Below are 14,913 nucleotides of genomic sequence, written 5' to 3' on the forward strand. Positions count from 1 at the left end.
TAGTATGATGAGGCTATAAAGTCTTTGCACACAAAGTATTAGGAATGCCTTTTTTTCCTTGATTTTTAAACAATACAGTAGTTCCTTAACTTCTTTATAATCACAGTGGGTCATTAAAAGGCACTGTGCTATCTGATTTGCTGTTTTACAGATGTGATTGCACACCTGGATATGTAGGTGAGCATTGTGACATTGACTTTGACGACTGCCAAGACAACAAATGTAAAAATGGAGCACAGTGCACGGACGCCGTTAATGGATACACCTGCATTTGCCCAGAAGGGTACAGGTGAGAAAGATCTGAAGGCAGTACAAACATGGATGTCTTCTGTCACAGTTGTTTTTTCTTGGAAATACTGATAGATTTCTGTTTTCATTTAGTGGCTTGTTTTGTGAGTTTTCACCGCCAATGGTTCTACCTCGCACCAGCCCTTGTGATAATTATGAATGTCAAAATGGAGCCCAGTGTATCATAAAAGAAAGTGAACCAATCTGTCAGTGTTTATCAGGATACCAGGGTGAGAAATGTGAAAAGCTCATTAGTATAAACTTCATCAACAAAGAATCATACCTGCAAATCCCTTCAGCTAAGATACGCCCCCAAACCAATATCACTCTACAGGTAAGTTCGCTTGTGTTGTGGATTCTCTTTTCTGGAAAAGAGAGTAAATTACTTTCCATGTTGTGGAAAATGACCCAAAGTTGTCATTGGCTCACTTAAAGAGCTTTTCACAGTTTGAGCTAAAAATCTAGAAGAGGTAATGCAATAACTCTATATTCACATTGAAGTAGATGGGCTTATTGATAGGAAGAGAAAGAGTTTTGTTAGGTTGTCCTTCAAAAAATAATTTTATAATGAAGTAACAGACTATGGCAGTAAATTCACAGATTTACTTCATACCTCATTTTGATTAAATACCTAATTTTTGTGGTTTCTAAATATTTCTATTTTTTAACTAGATTGCCACAGATGAAGACAGTGGGATCCTGCTGTACAAAGGCGATAAAGATCATATAGCAGTGGAACTGTACCGGGGTAGAGTGAGGGTCAGCTATGACACAGGATCATATCCAGCCTCTGCTATTTACAGGTGAACCTGGATGAAACACATTTGTAACTGAAACAAAACCTACATTCATTACTTGTATCAAAGTCACATTTTTTAATACATGGTTAAGGGAAATATATGCAAATTACTGTGTTGTCAGACACTTAAAACTTCTTGCCAGAAGATGTGATTTGGTTGGCAAGTAATTCTAATGCAGATATGTCAGGCAACTAGTATATTATTTGATGCATTTAAACAGAATAAGAGTTACCTTTCAGTATAATATTTATTTATTTACATTTGTAAAGCTCACATGTAGCAGTGGAGTTTTTTCTTAGTTGTAACTGCCACATAATTTCCTAGTGTGCTGAGTAAAATGAAAAACTACACTGTATAAGCAGAAATTAAGTAGAAGCTTCTCTTCTCTGTTAGGCAGTCATATAATGTGGGATTTTTCCCTGGCAAGTGAAGAGAAAGCTAAAAACTTGATTTCTGACAAAAGACACTACCTTTGAAAAAGAAACGGCTTTTGCTTCCAAAGTCAGTAAGAGAAAAAATCTACAGCTGCTTTTGTAGCATAATTTCTGAGGTTTTTCTTTTTTTAAATCATATTTCTCTGTCTCTCTGAAAAATTACCACCTGAATTTTTTGGGAGTTATTGTATAACTTGACAGGAATTAGCAAACAGTCATTGCAAGAGTCAGCAGAAAGACAAGAGTCATCACTTCCTGGCCTTGGCTGCCCTCTTGGTGCTAAAATTACTTTCAGAAGTAAAAGGGAAGTATTAAATCAGTTTTCCTTGAATGTTCTTTTCACTCTATTTACAACTTTTATTGTAAAATTATATGTAGGTATATTTGCTTCTAGAGTTTGTAACAGTGACGCTGTTCTGCATTCTATTAGGGACATTTCACTGAAAACAAATGATTTTTATCAATAATTATACTCCTATTCAAAATAATATTTTTATTTTCTATCTGGATTAGGGCTACACAAGAAATTTGGATTCTTTTTTCTCAGGAGTTTAATTATTTTTGTTGATTTTTATTCAATAGGTATAGCTGTCTGAGAATAAGCAATAGGAATAAGGGTCATATGTAGTTCCAAGTTATTTTGGCTCCCATTTCTATAATCTACTTAGAATACTTCTTCTCTTTCAACACATATATGTCCTTCCCAGAAATTTGAGCTTTCTCTGGCATTATTGAAATGTAATAAATACTGGTAATTCACACTTGTCCATTATAGCTATCTATAAAGATTAATCTAGCAATATTGAAAACCAGTACTCACACAGAAAAAAACTCAAACGTAAACGTGGAAGGAGTTAATAACAAAGTGACTAATTAACAAAGAGCCCCAATTAGGTTACTGTTACAAAATAATAAGAAGCATCTCCCCTACATAGTTGATGGTCTCCTTTGAATTGTGACAAATGAAGAATGCAAGTGTAGTGAAGAAAGGGACAGGAAATGTAGCGAAACCTTACAGGGTGACACAGTTGTTTAGTGAAGCAGATACACACTTTTAGTTATTATTTTTCGTTTCTGTTATTGTTGTTAACCTACATTTCATTTCTGATAAGCATAATGGTGAGTTTCTGAGATATTTGAAAGCTATCATGTGATAGTCCAACTGTAGTGAGGTTTTCTGCTGCTCAGGAAAGGCTGAGGGCATACCTTATCTCTTTTGATAATTGTCTGAAAGATTGTAGCCAGGTGAGGATTGGAGTCCTCTCACAAATAACAAGCAATAGGACAAGAGGAAAAGGCCTTAAGTTGCACCAGGGAAGGGTTAGATTGGATATTAGGGAAAATTTCATCACGTAAATGGTTGTCAAGCATTGGAACAGACTGCCCAGAGAAGGCGTGTAGTCACCATTCATGGAGGTATTCAACAAAGTGTAGATGAGGCATTTAGGGACATTGTTTGGTGGTGGACCTGGCAGTGCTGGTTTAGTTGCTGGACTTGATGATCTTAGAGGTCTTTTCCAACCTGAATGAGTCTGTGATTTCATCATTCTATTTTGGAAGCCACATATGCATTTCCACATCTGTGTATAGGTATGTATGTGCATCTAGTGATAGCCCTACAAACTTTGTCTGTTTAATGTCTATTTCAGGTTCTAGAAAGGAGTATGTTGTAGCACACAAACTTTTACACAGTTTACTCAAATCCCTTCATTATTTCCAGTTCTTACTGTTTTACCCTCCCAGAATCTTTGTGATATCTCCCGCCCTTTTTAAGGTCTTTACCTTCTTTTTATCCATTCATTGCATGTTGTCTTTCTGTACTTTTGTTACTTATTAAAGCTGTCTCCTGGAATGTTTCCAGTCCTTCCAGTCCCTCCCTTTTGCTTCCCTCCTGTCCTCCCAGTTCATGGGAACCGACTGCAGGAGGAGCCTGCATCCCAAAAGGAGTCATCAGTCAATCTGAGAAATGAGATTATGGCACTGCCAAGACCAATAAATAATATTCATTCATTGGAGATGGTTATTTGGAAAAATTTGATCCACTTGTGTTTTATTCTGTCTGGGCATCCATTTTTAAATGTTAACGGTTTATTACATAAAAAAAATCTTTCATTCTGTAAACTAGTTTTCAGCATATATTTATTGGAAATGTGGGACTATTTATTCCCAGATCATTATTCTTCTACAGAGTACCAGAAGCCTTAAATCAGTTCTTCTTACAGCTTTTCATTAGGATCTATGCATTCAGCTCTCATATCTCCAATGGGAAATGGGCTAGAAGTAATGTAAGTGCATTGGCAGGAAATGTTGCAAATGTGCCTTGAGTTTATTTCCTCTTCAATTTAAACCATCCTTACCTAGGAGGGCTTCTCTTTCTGCAGAAAATTTTTACCAGTGAAACAGTTTAAACCAGAGGCTTTTGATAATCAGTCTTATCAGAGACACATTGCCTTTACACACTGTGGTTTGTATATCCCTGGAACTACCTCTTGCTCTAAAAATGCATATTTTGTGTTGCTCTTATTCTGCTAAATACTATTGAGTGAAAGGTTTAGAAGTTGTAAAATAAGTTTCCTTGAAACAAGAACATTATATCAGGGTTTCTTGCTTCCTTAAGTCAAGAAGTTATATGAACTTTGATTTTTTAGCACATTTTTTTGGCTGGATTCATTGAAATGTGTTAAGTAACTTAATCTCAGCATCTTTTATATTGCTTGATCAGATCAAACAAACTTCTTGATACTTTGAATAAGTCTTTCTCCTTAGGAATGATAAACCCTGGCCGTTTCCTTTCCCCCCATGGAAACTGGCAGTCCCCCTCCTGGCAGCTCCCATAAAGTGTTTATTGTGCCAGTGTCTGCTCTGTGATGTGTTTGCACTCTCAAATAGAGCTGGGTTTATGTAAAGCATGCATGCTACCATGCAGATCTTTGATCCACAGTGAGCAAAGGCTGTTCACAGAGTTGGTAATAAATGGCTAAGAAGCTATTTAATGTGTCACAGCTGTGAATGACCAAGTGTGCTGCTGATCTGTTCCAGGACAAAAGCAGTTAGCTTAATTAAAACATCACTAAGGATGTTTTAAGGTAATTTGCTTGATTTTTGCCTTGAGATTTAGGAACTTAATCCCTTTCAGCTATCCTGCTTTCTCAATGGGAAGAGCTAATTGACTGTGTGACTGTCCATTTCAGGCTATCGTACAATTGGTTCATTTAAATAACTTTTTTCAAAGGATTAAGCTCACTTATTTGATGGTGCCCTGAAACAAATAAAGGCTTTCATGGGAATGCTTTTAATGTCTGGTCTCTGGACTGCAGCTCACACCTTGCATGCATATATTCAGCTCTGTTTCTGCAATGGAAAATGGACTACAAGTTGTGCAAGTACAATGATTTATTCAGTCTCAGAACTGAGTAATGATATTCTTCCTTCTCTGATGTATTTAAGCAGTGTTCCAGTGCAGACTACTTTCTGCACTTAAGCACTTGCTATGTAGATATTGAGGCTGATAAGCGCCAGCAGCTTTTTTTTTGTGTCCAGCAGCATGAGTATGCTCATCCTTAGGCGGGGTAAGCACCATGCTTGAAGCAAGCATTTTCACCTTGAGAACCTTCAGGCATTCTCCTACTAGTGAGTTAATATCTTGTTAGTAAGCAGAAGGAAATGGTATATGTAGATGAGAGAAAAAACATGACAACATTCATATTCACTGTACTAGCCAGAAGTTGAACACACTTAAGTAACCATGCCCAATAAAGATAACAAATAACTTTATTGCAAGTGTCAGTGGAACTGTCTGGACCAATGATATGATTTTGTCTGGCAGGACTAAAGTTAGATGCAGTTACGTATTCCATGAAATAGATTTATGTATCACTGGATTTGACTCGGGTCTTCATATTTGCAAGATATGTAAACCCAATATTCTGCAAAATGTAGGATACACACAGACTTGAATGCAAATATGATCTTTAAGTAACATTAGAATCACATAGTGGTTTAGGTTGGAGGGGACCTTAAACAATCACCTAGTTCCATCGTCTTTGTTATGGGCAGTTACAGTTTCCACTAGATTAAGTTGTACAATGCCCCATCCAATCTGATCCTGAGCATTTCCAATAACAGGTCCACAGATTCTCTGGCAACTTGTCCCAGTGTTTCATGTTAACCCATCCTCATATTAAAGAAATTTTTTTATATCACTTTTTTTACTTAATAGATTCTATCTGATCCATATGTACCCTCTCTCAGGGCTGTGTCCTGTTACTGCAGGGCCTGGTAGAAAGTCCCTCTCCATATTTCTTATAAGCCCCCTTTCAATGTTCAAAAGCTGCTATAAGGTCTTCCCAGAGTATTCTCTTCTCCAAGCTGAACAACTCCAAATCCCTCGGCCTGTCTTCATAGAAAAGGAATTCCAGCCCTGTCATCATTAGTCCAGAAGAAGGGATGTATTGTATTGTATTGTATTGTATTGTATTGTATTGTATTGTATTGGCTTTTAAGCATATGTGCATGTCTTTGCTTAAAATGTAATTTTCAGGGGAGTGTATTCCTACAGAAGTTCTGTTCTGAAACTTTATTGACTCTTAAAGGGGAAAAGGTAAAAAACTGTTATAACCTGACCACCAACTGTTTATTATTAATGTTTATTTTGCAGTGTGGAAACAATTAATGATGGAAATTTCCACATTGTGGAGCTGCTAGCTATGGATCAGGTTCTATCTTTATCCATTGATGGAGGAAGCCCCAAGATAATTACCAACTTGTCCAAGCAATCCACTCTGAACTTTGATTCTCCACTGTATGTAGGAGGTAAGAGGATTTTATTGCTTCTTACTAGAGGTATTATAGATAATTTACTGTGGTAACATGTTTTAAGAAACACATGCTTGTGTTTCCTAAAGAGACTCATTCATTGACATAACTCCTTAAGATGAAACTTTGGCAGTTAATGTCAATAGCTTCAATTTTAAGAAATAATATGTTGTGAAACTACACTGGTTCCTTTTCTATAATTATGTTTATTTTTTATGACTGTAAAATTTTGTAAGTTTCTGCTGTTATTTAGCCTTTTATTATACTGAAGAAGTGTGCTCAGCTTTGCTTAGCTGCATGAAGATTTAGTGATGCCTATTCAGAAAGTGTAGAATGGTAGCATTCTGTTTTGCTCATTTTACATTCCTGTTTCCCTGTACTGGTATCTGCTGGAAATGATAGCAGTGTGTAAAGCCATGAAATGTAATTTCTGTCTGGAGATCTTACTGCTTAGGGCTGATAAGAGTTAGGACACTAGGTAAGAATGTGCCCAGACAGTTGCCTCACTGTATGTGTCAGGGCTTATGTTTTGTTTGTTTTGAGAAAAAAATGTTTGTTTAATTGTTTGTTTAACTTGAGCAGCTAAAATATTTGAAAAACTTTGATCATTTGATGCCAGTTACTCTGTAGACCTGTGAGTTCAAACACTTTGTTTTAGCTAACAGTTCATGCTGGATTTCTTTGGACCTGTGCAATCCACGTACAAGTCAGCCAACACTTAGAGCCTCCTTAATTGGTAGCAAGTCAAAGTTCTTAAAAGTTCAGAGATTTGGCATGGTTTTTTAAATAGTTTTTAAAAGCTACCAATTTTCATGTTCTATTTATTTTAAGCTTATACTCTTAAGGAGTTTCCTTCTGATCTGTTCTTTCTGTTAAAAAAAATGGACTTTCGTTTTCATTTTGTTGATTTCTTTTATATCTGAGAATAACTTTTTAGACTTAAGCATCTTGCCTCCTTGCAAAAAACTGTGCCATCAGTAGTGCATTTGTTTGATGTGCTGATGCCTTCAAACGTGGATTGCCCTCCAAAAATGCACATTGCATTTTCTCCTGTGTATAATTTCTGTTTACGCAGTGTCCTGTGCCACATTGGGAAGAGGGGATCCTAGACTCTGATAGGACACTGTGTGCTTGCTTACTTGTGTTATCAACATCAGTTTGTTTAATGATTGCTGAGGCTAATTGTACGACTTGAGAGCTGAGCTTAGTGCAGAACAATAATCCTCCTGTCTGTTATAAGCACCTTTTGATGAAATGAGGCCAGACTGACAACTGTAAACATTTATTCTGGGCACATTGTTACCACTGCAATGCTGATTTGTGACATATGGTTCTCCTCCTTGCTTCTTCACCCTGCAGAACTGTGCCTCCATTCAGAGAAACATACTAATCTGCATTTTCATCTTCAAGTATTGGAAGAATAACTTTTGGAAATAATCTTTTCTCTTAAGGGTTTGATACATAAGTGCAGCAGTCTTCTGCATTCTAGTGCATGTTCCTTAGGGAGGTTCCGTGTTTATTCTATTATAATTTTTCACATTCAGGCTCCAAACAGACAATTATTCTGCTGTCATAGAAAATGTTGATCCAAAAAATAATAAAAACCAATCATAGAAGCACATTGTAACAAAATAAAGGAAAAAAACCCAGTAGGTTGACATTCAGATCTTAATCTTTCCTCTTCTTTATCAAATTTATCTGTTTATGATTTTTTAAAATTCTCAGGGCAGGTATTTTTCACTCTTTTAACTTTATATCACCCATCTTTTTGAGATTCAATAATTTTTTTCTTATCCAACTATATCTAGATTTTTTTAGGGAATTTGATTACACATTTTCATCAGTTAAGAACTTAAATTCTCACTAGGTTTTTATGCAGTATTTTTATCTTTGCCAAAGCCTGAGTTTGACACCTAAATCATCATGTAGCTTACACTTACTCTTACCACTTTTCTGCTAAAATGGCATTTCTGATAAGCATCACCTCAGTTGGCAGGCTGAAATTCAGACTTAACAGCAAGCCCTTGTACAATGTCTGCTCTCATTCCCTCTCTCTCTGCCTTCCTTCCTTTTTTTTTTTTTTTTTAATGTTACTCTTGGGTCACAATATATAGCTTGGTTTAAAAGGGGTAATTTACCTTTTTTTTTTTACCAAAACTGAGCTAATTGATTTATACCTTTTGAGGGTTTTTTGCCTCTTCCAAGTGTATGGAGTGTGTGGTCAGAATACACGTGCTTGTTATTTTTCAGTCTTTCTGTAACAAATTTCAGTAAATCATATTGAAAGTGCATGGCTTTTGTAAGAATTCTTAAGGGACAATCTGTTTCTTCTCAAAAATTCTTCAAAGGAGTCACAGACATCACTGATACCTCACATTCTTCTCTCGGAAATTAGAGCATATTTTACTAGTTGAGAGTGGCACCTTCTTTCATGGATGTCCCTATTTCTGAGACAGGTAGAGTATCAGCTGCTTCTCATTTGTGCCTGCTCTGTTCTGGCAGCTTCTAGAATTAGATACTTGTTTCGACAGTTTTACTGTGTGACTGTTATTCAAGAGAGATTCCTACCATTTGCCTCCTTGAGCAGTAACTTACCTGTAGTCTGGTTCAGCATCCAAAAGCTTAAAAGGGGGTGGGAACTACTCTCTTACATTGCCAAAAATAGATTTGAAATATTTGTCTGTATTGTTTCTATGTCAGTTCTTTCCTAACTGGTAAAGAATCTTTATACAAAAATTATCTAAGAAATATTTCTAAAGAATATAACCAGGTTTTACACACACTTTGGCCTTCTGACATTTGGTATCTTGCTAGAAGAAGCAAAAGTGTATAGGCTGAAAGCTTGAGCATATGTTTTTATTGTGTTTCCAAATGTCTCCCTTATTAGAGAATATAAACAAAAAACTTCTGAATCATGTGTGATATACCACCTATTGCCTGGTATCAAACATATGTGCTTATATGGTTCCTAGAAATCACATCTAAGTTTCATGACACTTTCAAGTATTACATCTAGTTTAGCATTGCATTGGTGTGCTTAGTTTTATACACCTTTTATTTTTACAGACAGTAACTTCAGTTCATCTATTCTGCTGAGATACTTTAAGCATTTTCTATGAGCATTAGCTGAGTGTGACTTTCAAGGGTGACAACAGGGTGAAGGGGCCTTGATGACTCTACCCTGTCCCTGGTTTGAGAATATGGCAGGTAGATGTGAGGAGATGGAAACTCATTATTGTTTGCAGTCTGAGTCCTTTAATATAATAGTTCAAAGCCTGTTTTGCAGTTTGACCCTGCCTGGGTGCCAAGTGCCCACCAAAGTCACTCTATCACCCCCCTCCTCAACTGGACAGGGGAGAGAAAATGCAGTGAAAGCTCATAAGTTGAGATGCAGATGGGGAAAGAACCCTCACCGATTACTGATGTGGCAAAACAGACTCAACTTGAAGAAATGAATTTAAAGTATTACCAGTCCAAATCACAGTAGGATAAGGAGAGGTAAAACATTTTTTTAAGACACCTTCCCCCCACCCTTCCCTCCTTCTCAGGCTTAACTTCTTTCCCCCCAGTTCTCTCTCTCCTTCCTACAAGCAGTGCAGGCACATTAGGGTTATGGTCTGTACATCACATTGTTTCTGACATTGCATCCTCCTCAGAGAAAAGAGTCCTTCCCCTCTTCCAGCTGAGGTCCCTCCCATGGGAGGCAGCTCTTTACAAACTGCTCCTGCATGGGTCCCTTGGTTCCCATGGGATGCAGTTCCTCAGGAACAGGCTGCTCCAGCATGGGTCCCCCACAGGGTCACAAGTCCAAGGAAAACCTGCTCCAGTGGGGGCTCCTCTCTCACAGATCCTGCCAGGAGCCTGCTCCAGCACAGGCTTCCCATGGAGACACAGTCTTCTCTCGAGCATCCACCTGCTCCAGCATGGTCTCCTCCGTGGGCTGCAGGTGGATCTCTGCTCCCCTGTGAATGTCCATGAGCTGCAGGGGCACAGCTGTCTCACCATGGACTGCCGGGGAATCTCAGGTGTCTGGAGAACTCCTCCCCATCCTGCTTTGCTGACCTCAGTGTCTGCAGAGCTGCTCCTCAAATATTCCCACTGCTCTCTGGTCACATCTACACAATTACTCTTTTGGGTTTTTTCCTTTATAGATATGTTATCACATAGCTGATTGGCTTGGCCTAGGCAGACTTGCCAGGTCCATCCTGGACACAGCTGGCAATGGCTCTCTTGGACAGGGTGGACACTTTTGGCAGCTTCTTGGAGAAGCCTGGCCACACAAACCCCATACACTTACTTAACTGATAAGATCAAAGAAGATTAGGCTCTTCAACAGTATGGATACCATATTGTTCATTTCTATGATCACTGAAGCCTAGCACAAATGAAATTACAATAACCTCTAAATGAAAGGCAGGTCTACTTCATTAGGTTACTGCATGCACTCTCTTTAACTGTTCATAGTAATATAGAAAGTTATTAAAAGTATCAGTTTACATGATTAAGGAGCAGCTATGCAGAACATTGCTGCTTTCTTGTCATTATTCAAGTACCAGAATGAAAATTGTTGATTTTGTCTAGGAATAAACCTATGCAGCTAATAAGAATATTTATTTTCAGGTAAACAGATCTTTTTTATGCTCAGTGTACTTTGATTTCCTTTACTTGTGAATCTCAGGACTCACTTGGGCATTGAGGTATTCATTATTAGAAAGCACTCTCTTAAGAGGTATCTGCTATAGGCTAATATGTTGGCAATAAGTTAAAAGAAAACAAAAGGAGTAGAAGAACTTCATGTTTACAAGAAAACATTTGATAATAATGTTCCTTTTGAATTATTCAGAATTATTCTTTAATTATTATAACAGAATAAATGTGTCACATCTACTGCTCTAATTGCACCTATAACCATAGAAGGTAACAGAGGAATTACTCTGAAAATGGTCAACAGTGGGGACATTTGCATTATCTAAAAGTGTAAACACATAGCAGTTAGATGTTGAATTATTTTTATTATTGATTAGTTTAGGCTGTACTGGCAAACTCGGAATGGCTTTTAGTTTTATTTTATTAATCTGTCTTTAATACATGCTAAACAAAAGTATTTTTGGTTTTGGAACCTCAACCTGTTAAACTATCCTTTCCAAGAAATTTTCCATAGCAAAAGCTCACATTTGAAATGTGTATGCTAGCTCCATTTTGATGGGCTGATCCTACTAAATTCTTCTGGATATGAGTATCTTAGCTCACAAAAAAATGACATATCAGCTGCTAAATTTCAACAACCTTTGTTTTTCTGGGATTCAGAAACTGTGTGCTATCCTGGACTTAAATGCACTAGGGAAAAACTGGGCAAAGCAGACCTTTTCACAGCTCTGAGCTTCCTTTCTGGTGAAGTCTTGTATTCATCTCTTAAGCATGACTTAAAGATTTACAGGTTTGCAGCTGGTTTACACAAATGCTGGACAACAAGGACAGTTTCCAAAAACTAGATTATTGTTTGTGGTTCTAGTTTGAATAGCTAGGAATAATTAATTTAGAAGAAGCATTCTTTTAAAAGTGTTTTAAAAATGGGAGAAAACAGTATAGAAAATGGTGAGATTATTACACTGGTTATTTGCTATTATTAATTTCCTAGGCATGCCTGTGAAAAACAACATAGCGGCTTTGCGCCAGTCGCCAGGGCAGAACGGCACCAGCTTCCATGGCTGCATCCGGAATCTGTATATCAACAGTGAACTCCAGGACTTCAGAAATGTGCCCCTGCAAGTGGGAATTCTGCCAGGTTGTGAGCCTTGCCATAAGAAAGTTTGTGTGCATGGCACATGCCATGCTACCAGCCAGTCAGGCTTCTCCTGTGAGTGCGAAGGCGGATGGACGGGACCGCTCTGTGACCAGCAAACCAACGACCCCTGTCTCGGAAATAAGTATGTCCTAACTCGGGCAAAAACAGTAGTAAAATGTGCACATATGTCTCCTGTCATCTGTATTTTTTTTCTATAAAAGTTCACACTTGCAAGAAGCAACATAACCTGGGCATGTAAAAGTGAAAACGGCATCCAGGTTTTAGCATATGTTCTTTCCATAAACCTAATGAGGGAAAGTCCCCAGTTCAGGGGAGCAGATACACACATCTCACTGAAGTTCTGCCTAAAGCCTGGGAGGTGCTCTTGCATACTTCTGTATGTGCTTCTTTTGCAATGAGATGCACTGATGCAGCTGTGGGTATGACCCTTGGCACAAAAATAATTTTGAAGTAGTTGTAAATTGAATAAAAACCTATTTTCTTATTTTCAGTTGTAAAGAATAAGGTAATTAAACCATTAATATTATTATTAATAATAATAACAATATTCTCTACTATGGTTTTGAAAAATGATACAATGGACATACCTAATATTTTATATTTTCAGAGTACCCCAGGTTTTAGGAGGAAAATAGATTTCCATCTTTATGGTGAAATTCTGTTTAAGTCTTAGTGTGATAATTCTATTTACTGATTTGAGCAGAACATTTTAGTTTAGATATTTATGCATGTCTGTAGAAAGATTCTTATATATAAATGTGTGGAGATAGAAAAAGATATGTACAATTATGTATATTATAGTATTGATATCTATGCATATTCATCTTTCAAATTTACTATCAAGACAGATTCTATTTGGGTTCATGGACTCCCAGCACAAGAAGATCAGAAACTTCAGAAGTTCAAAGCTATTTTGTATTTATTCATCTTGGGCAGCAAGATGCTATTCTGTTTGTCTTTCCACTGTCCTTATTACAGCTTGGCAACATCTTTTTTTTTTTTTTTTTTTTCCATTCAAGCAAGCTTGCTTGGGTCCTTTGGCTGCTGCTTTTTCAGTGCAGCATTTGCCTATGTGATTTTTGACTTTTAAGGACCAGTGGCCTAAGTTTTCTAAGAGATTCTAATAAGATGTTTTTCAACTCCTATATAAAATGATGTTTAAATCATCTTTTCACATAGTGTGTGGAAAGTCTGACCCTTGAAAGTTTTATACAGCAGTTAGCATGCTTTGCAACACAGTTTTATTTATATTGGTTATAGACTCTTTCAGTACCTTTAAAGTTTTGAATTTTTCCCAGAGCTAGAGCAGTCAGGTTTTGAAGGATATCATTATAGCATTTAATTTTTTATTGGTCATTTTTTTAGGCTGTCCTCTTTCACAGTGACTTTAAAGAAGGGTAGTCACACCAGGTTATAAAATGCAAATGTGACTTTATATTTCAATACTTGAGGATTAAAAAATAACATCAAACTTTGCCCACAAGTTCTACTATCAGAAAAGACAATTTCTTTAAGCTGTCCTTGAAGTACTAGATTCTTCATTGTTTCTTATAATTGTGCACGTCATCACCCAAACTGAGTGCTTTTTTTGCAGCAAATTATGAAGTTATCAGTATCAGATGTAGGCAGTATCAAAGACAGAAGCGAGTGAGCACAGTGTAAATATTTTTTTTGCGCTTCCAAGAATTGGGTTTGTTTCAGCTGTATACAGTGCTGTGAGCTTTTAAGAGAGAAAGCCAAACCAATTTTTTTTTGTTTATTTTTGGAGTGGAGGAGGACTTTGTTGTTCTTTACTTCTGGGGATTTTCATTCTGTATTTCTTGATTCAACTCTAAATTGTCTATTGAATAGATGCATTTTATCCATCTAATACAGTTGTACATTCTGCTTTATCTGAATAACAGAATTGTCACTGTGATCTCTGTTTCAAAAATGTAGATGATCTTTTAGAGATCCTTGCACATCGTGAAAAGGCTTAAGACACATTTACTTTACCTACATCTAGGTGTTTGAAATCAAAATATAGTGACCAAAGTTTTTTCTCTAGTCAGTAAAGGAATAAGCACATTTCAGAAGAATAAATAAGAATTCAAGTTGTCTAACATCCTCTAGATAATCTCATTTCTCCCCATGACTGACTGTGTCTGGAGCTTATGGCAATTATACATCCAACTTGAGTGCCTGACACAGGTACCTAAAATTAGATGAGATGAAACTGTGCCTGAGACTTTGCACTTAGCTTGATGTTCCTTTCAGTACAGTTCACAAGATGAAATTTAGAGCTTCAAAGAGCAGGTGGAAACAAAAGTATGAGAGTTGGCATTAGCTAAAATTTAATCATCTTCTAAGTCAAAGCAAAACTTTACCAAAGATCTTGACACAGATTGCTTTGATATCTAAAGCCTGTATAGAGCATGGCAGGATGTCAGTGCCACCTGAGTAACTGTAGATCAGAAGTCCTAAAAGTGGATTTTTATATATGGTGAAAAGATCAAATGCTGAATATAATGAAAAATCAACAGAAGCTATCTGCCCCATGATACTGTCTAGGCCTTCCATTTTGAATTGCTATATACCAGTTTTGAAATATCAGACTTCAACCACAGCAACAATGTGCAACTTGAAACTGCCATTTCTTGAGTCAGAATAGCTTCTCTTAGGAAGTAGCTGAACTGTATGTGCTGGGAGCCCCATATTTCATGAGTGACAATATGGAGTTTCTTTTAAATGATACACAAACCAGAATTGCAGGTGAGTTTCTTTTTTCTTT

At 37.0% G+C, this 14,913-nt stretch overlaps 1 protein-coding gene across 17 annotated transcripts in view; it reads left to right on the forward strand.

Annotated features, from left to right (window-relative positions):
* Positions 1-14,913, forward strand: part of SLIT2 (slit guidance ligand 2) — a 256,993-nt gene that overhangs the window by 238,601 nt on the left and 3,479 nt on the right. For all 17 annotated transcript variants that reach the window (XM_026792129.2, XM_026792130.2, XM_026792131.2 and 14 more), the window contains 5 exons: positions 152-289; positions 382-622; positions 961-1,091; positions 6,180-6,334; positions 11,976-12,264. In XM_026792129.2, coding sequence (XP_026647930.2) covers positions 152-289; positions 382-622; positions 961-1,091; positions 6,180-6,334; positions 11,976-12,264 — 954 coding nt within the window. The remainder of the gene's footprint in view (positions 1-151; positions 290-381; positions 623-960; positions 1,092-6,179; positions 6,335-11,975; positions 12,265-14,913) is intronic.

Source organism: Zonotrichia albicollis, chromosome 5, assembly GCF_047830755.1.
Source record: "Zonotrichia albicollis isolate bZonAlb1 chromosome 5, bZonAlb1.hap1, whole genome shotgun sequence".
Classification (NCBI taxonomy): domain Eukaryota; kingdom Metazoa; phylum Chordata; class Aves; order Passeriformes; family Passerellidae; genus Zonotrichia; species Zonotrichia albicollis.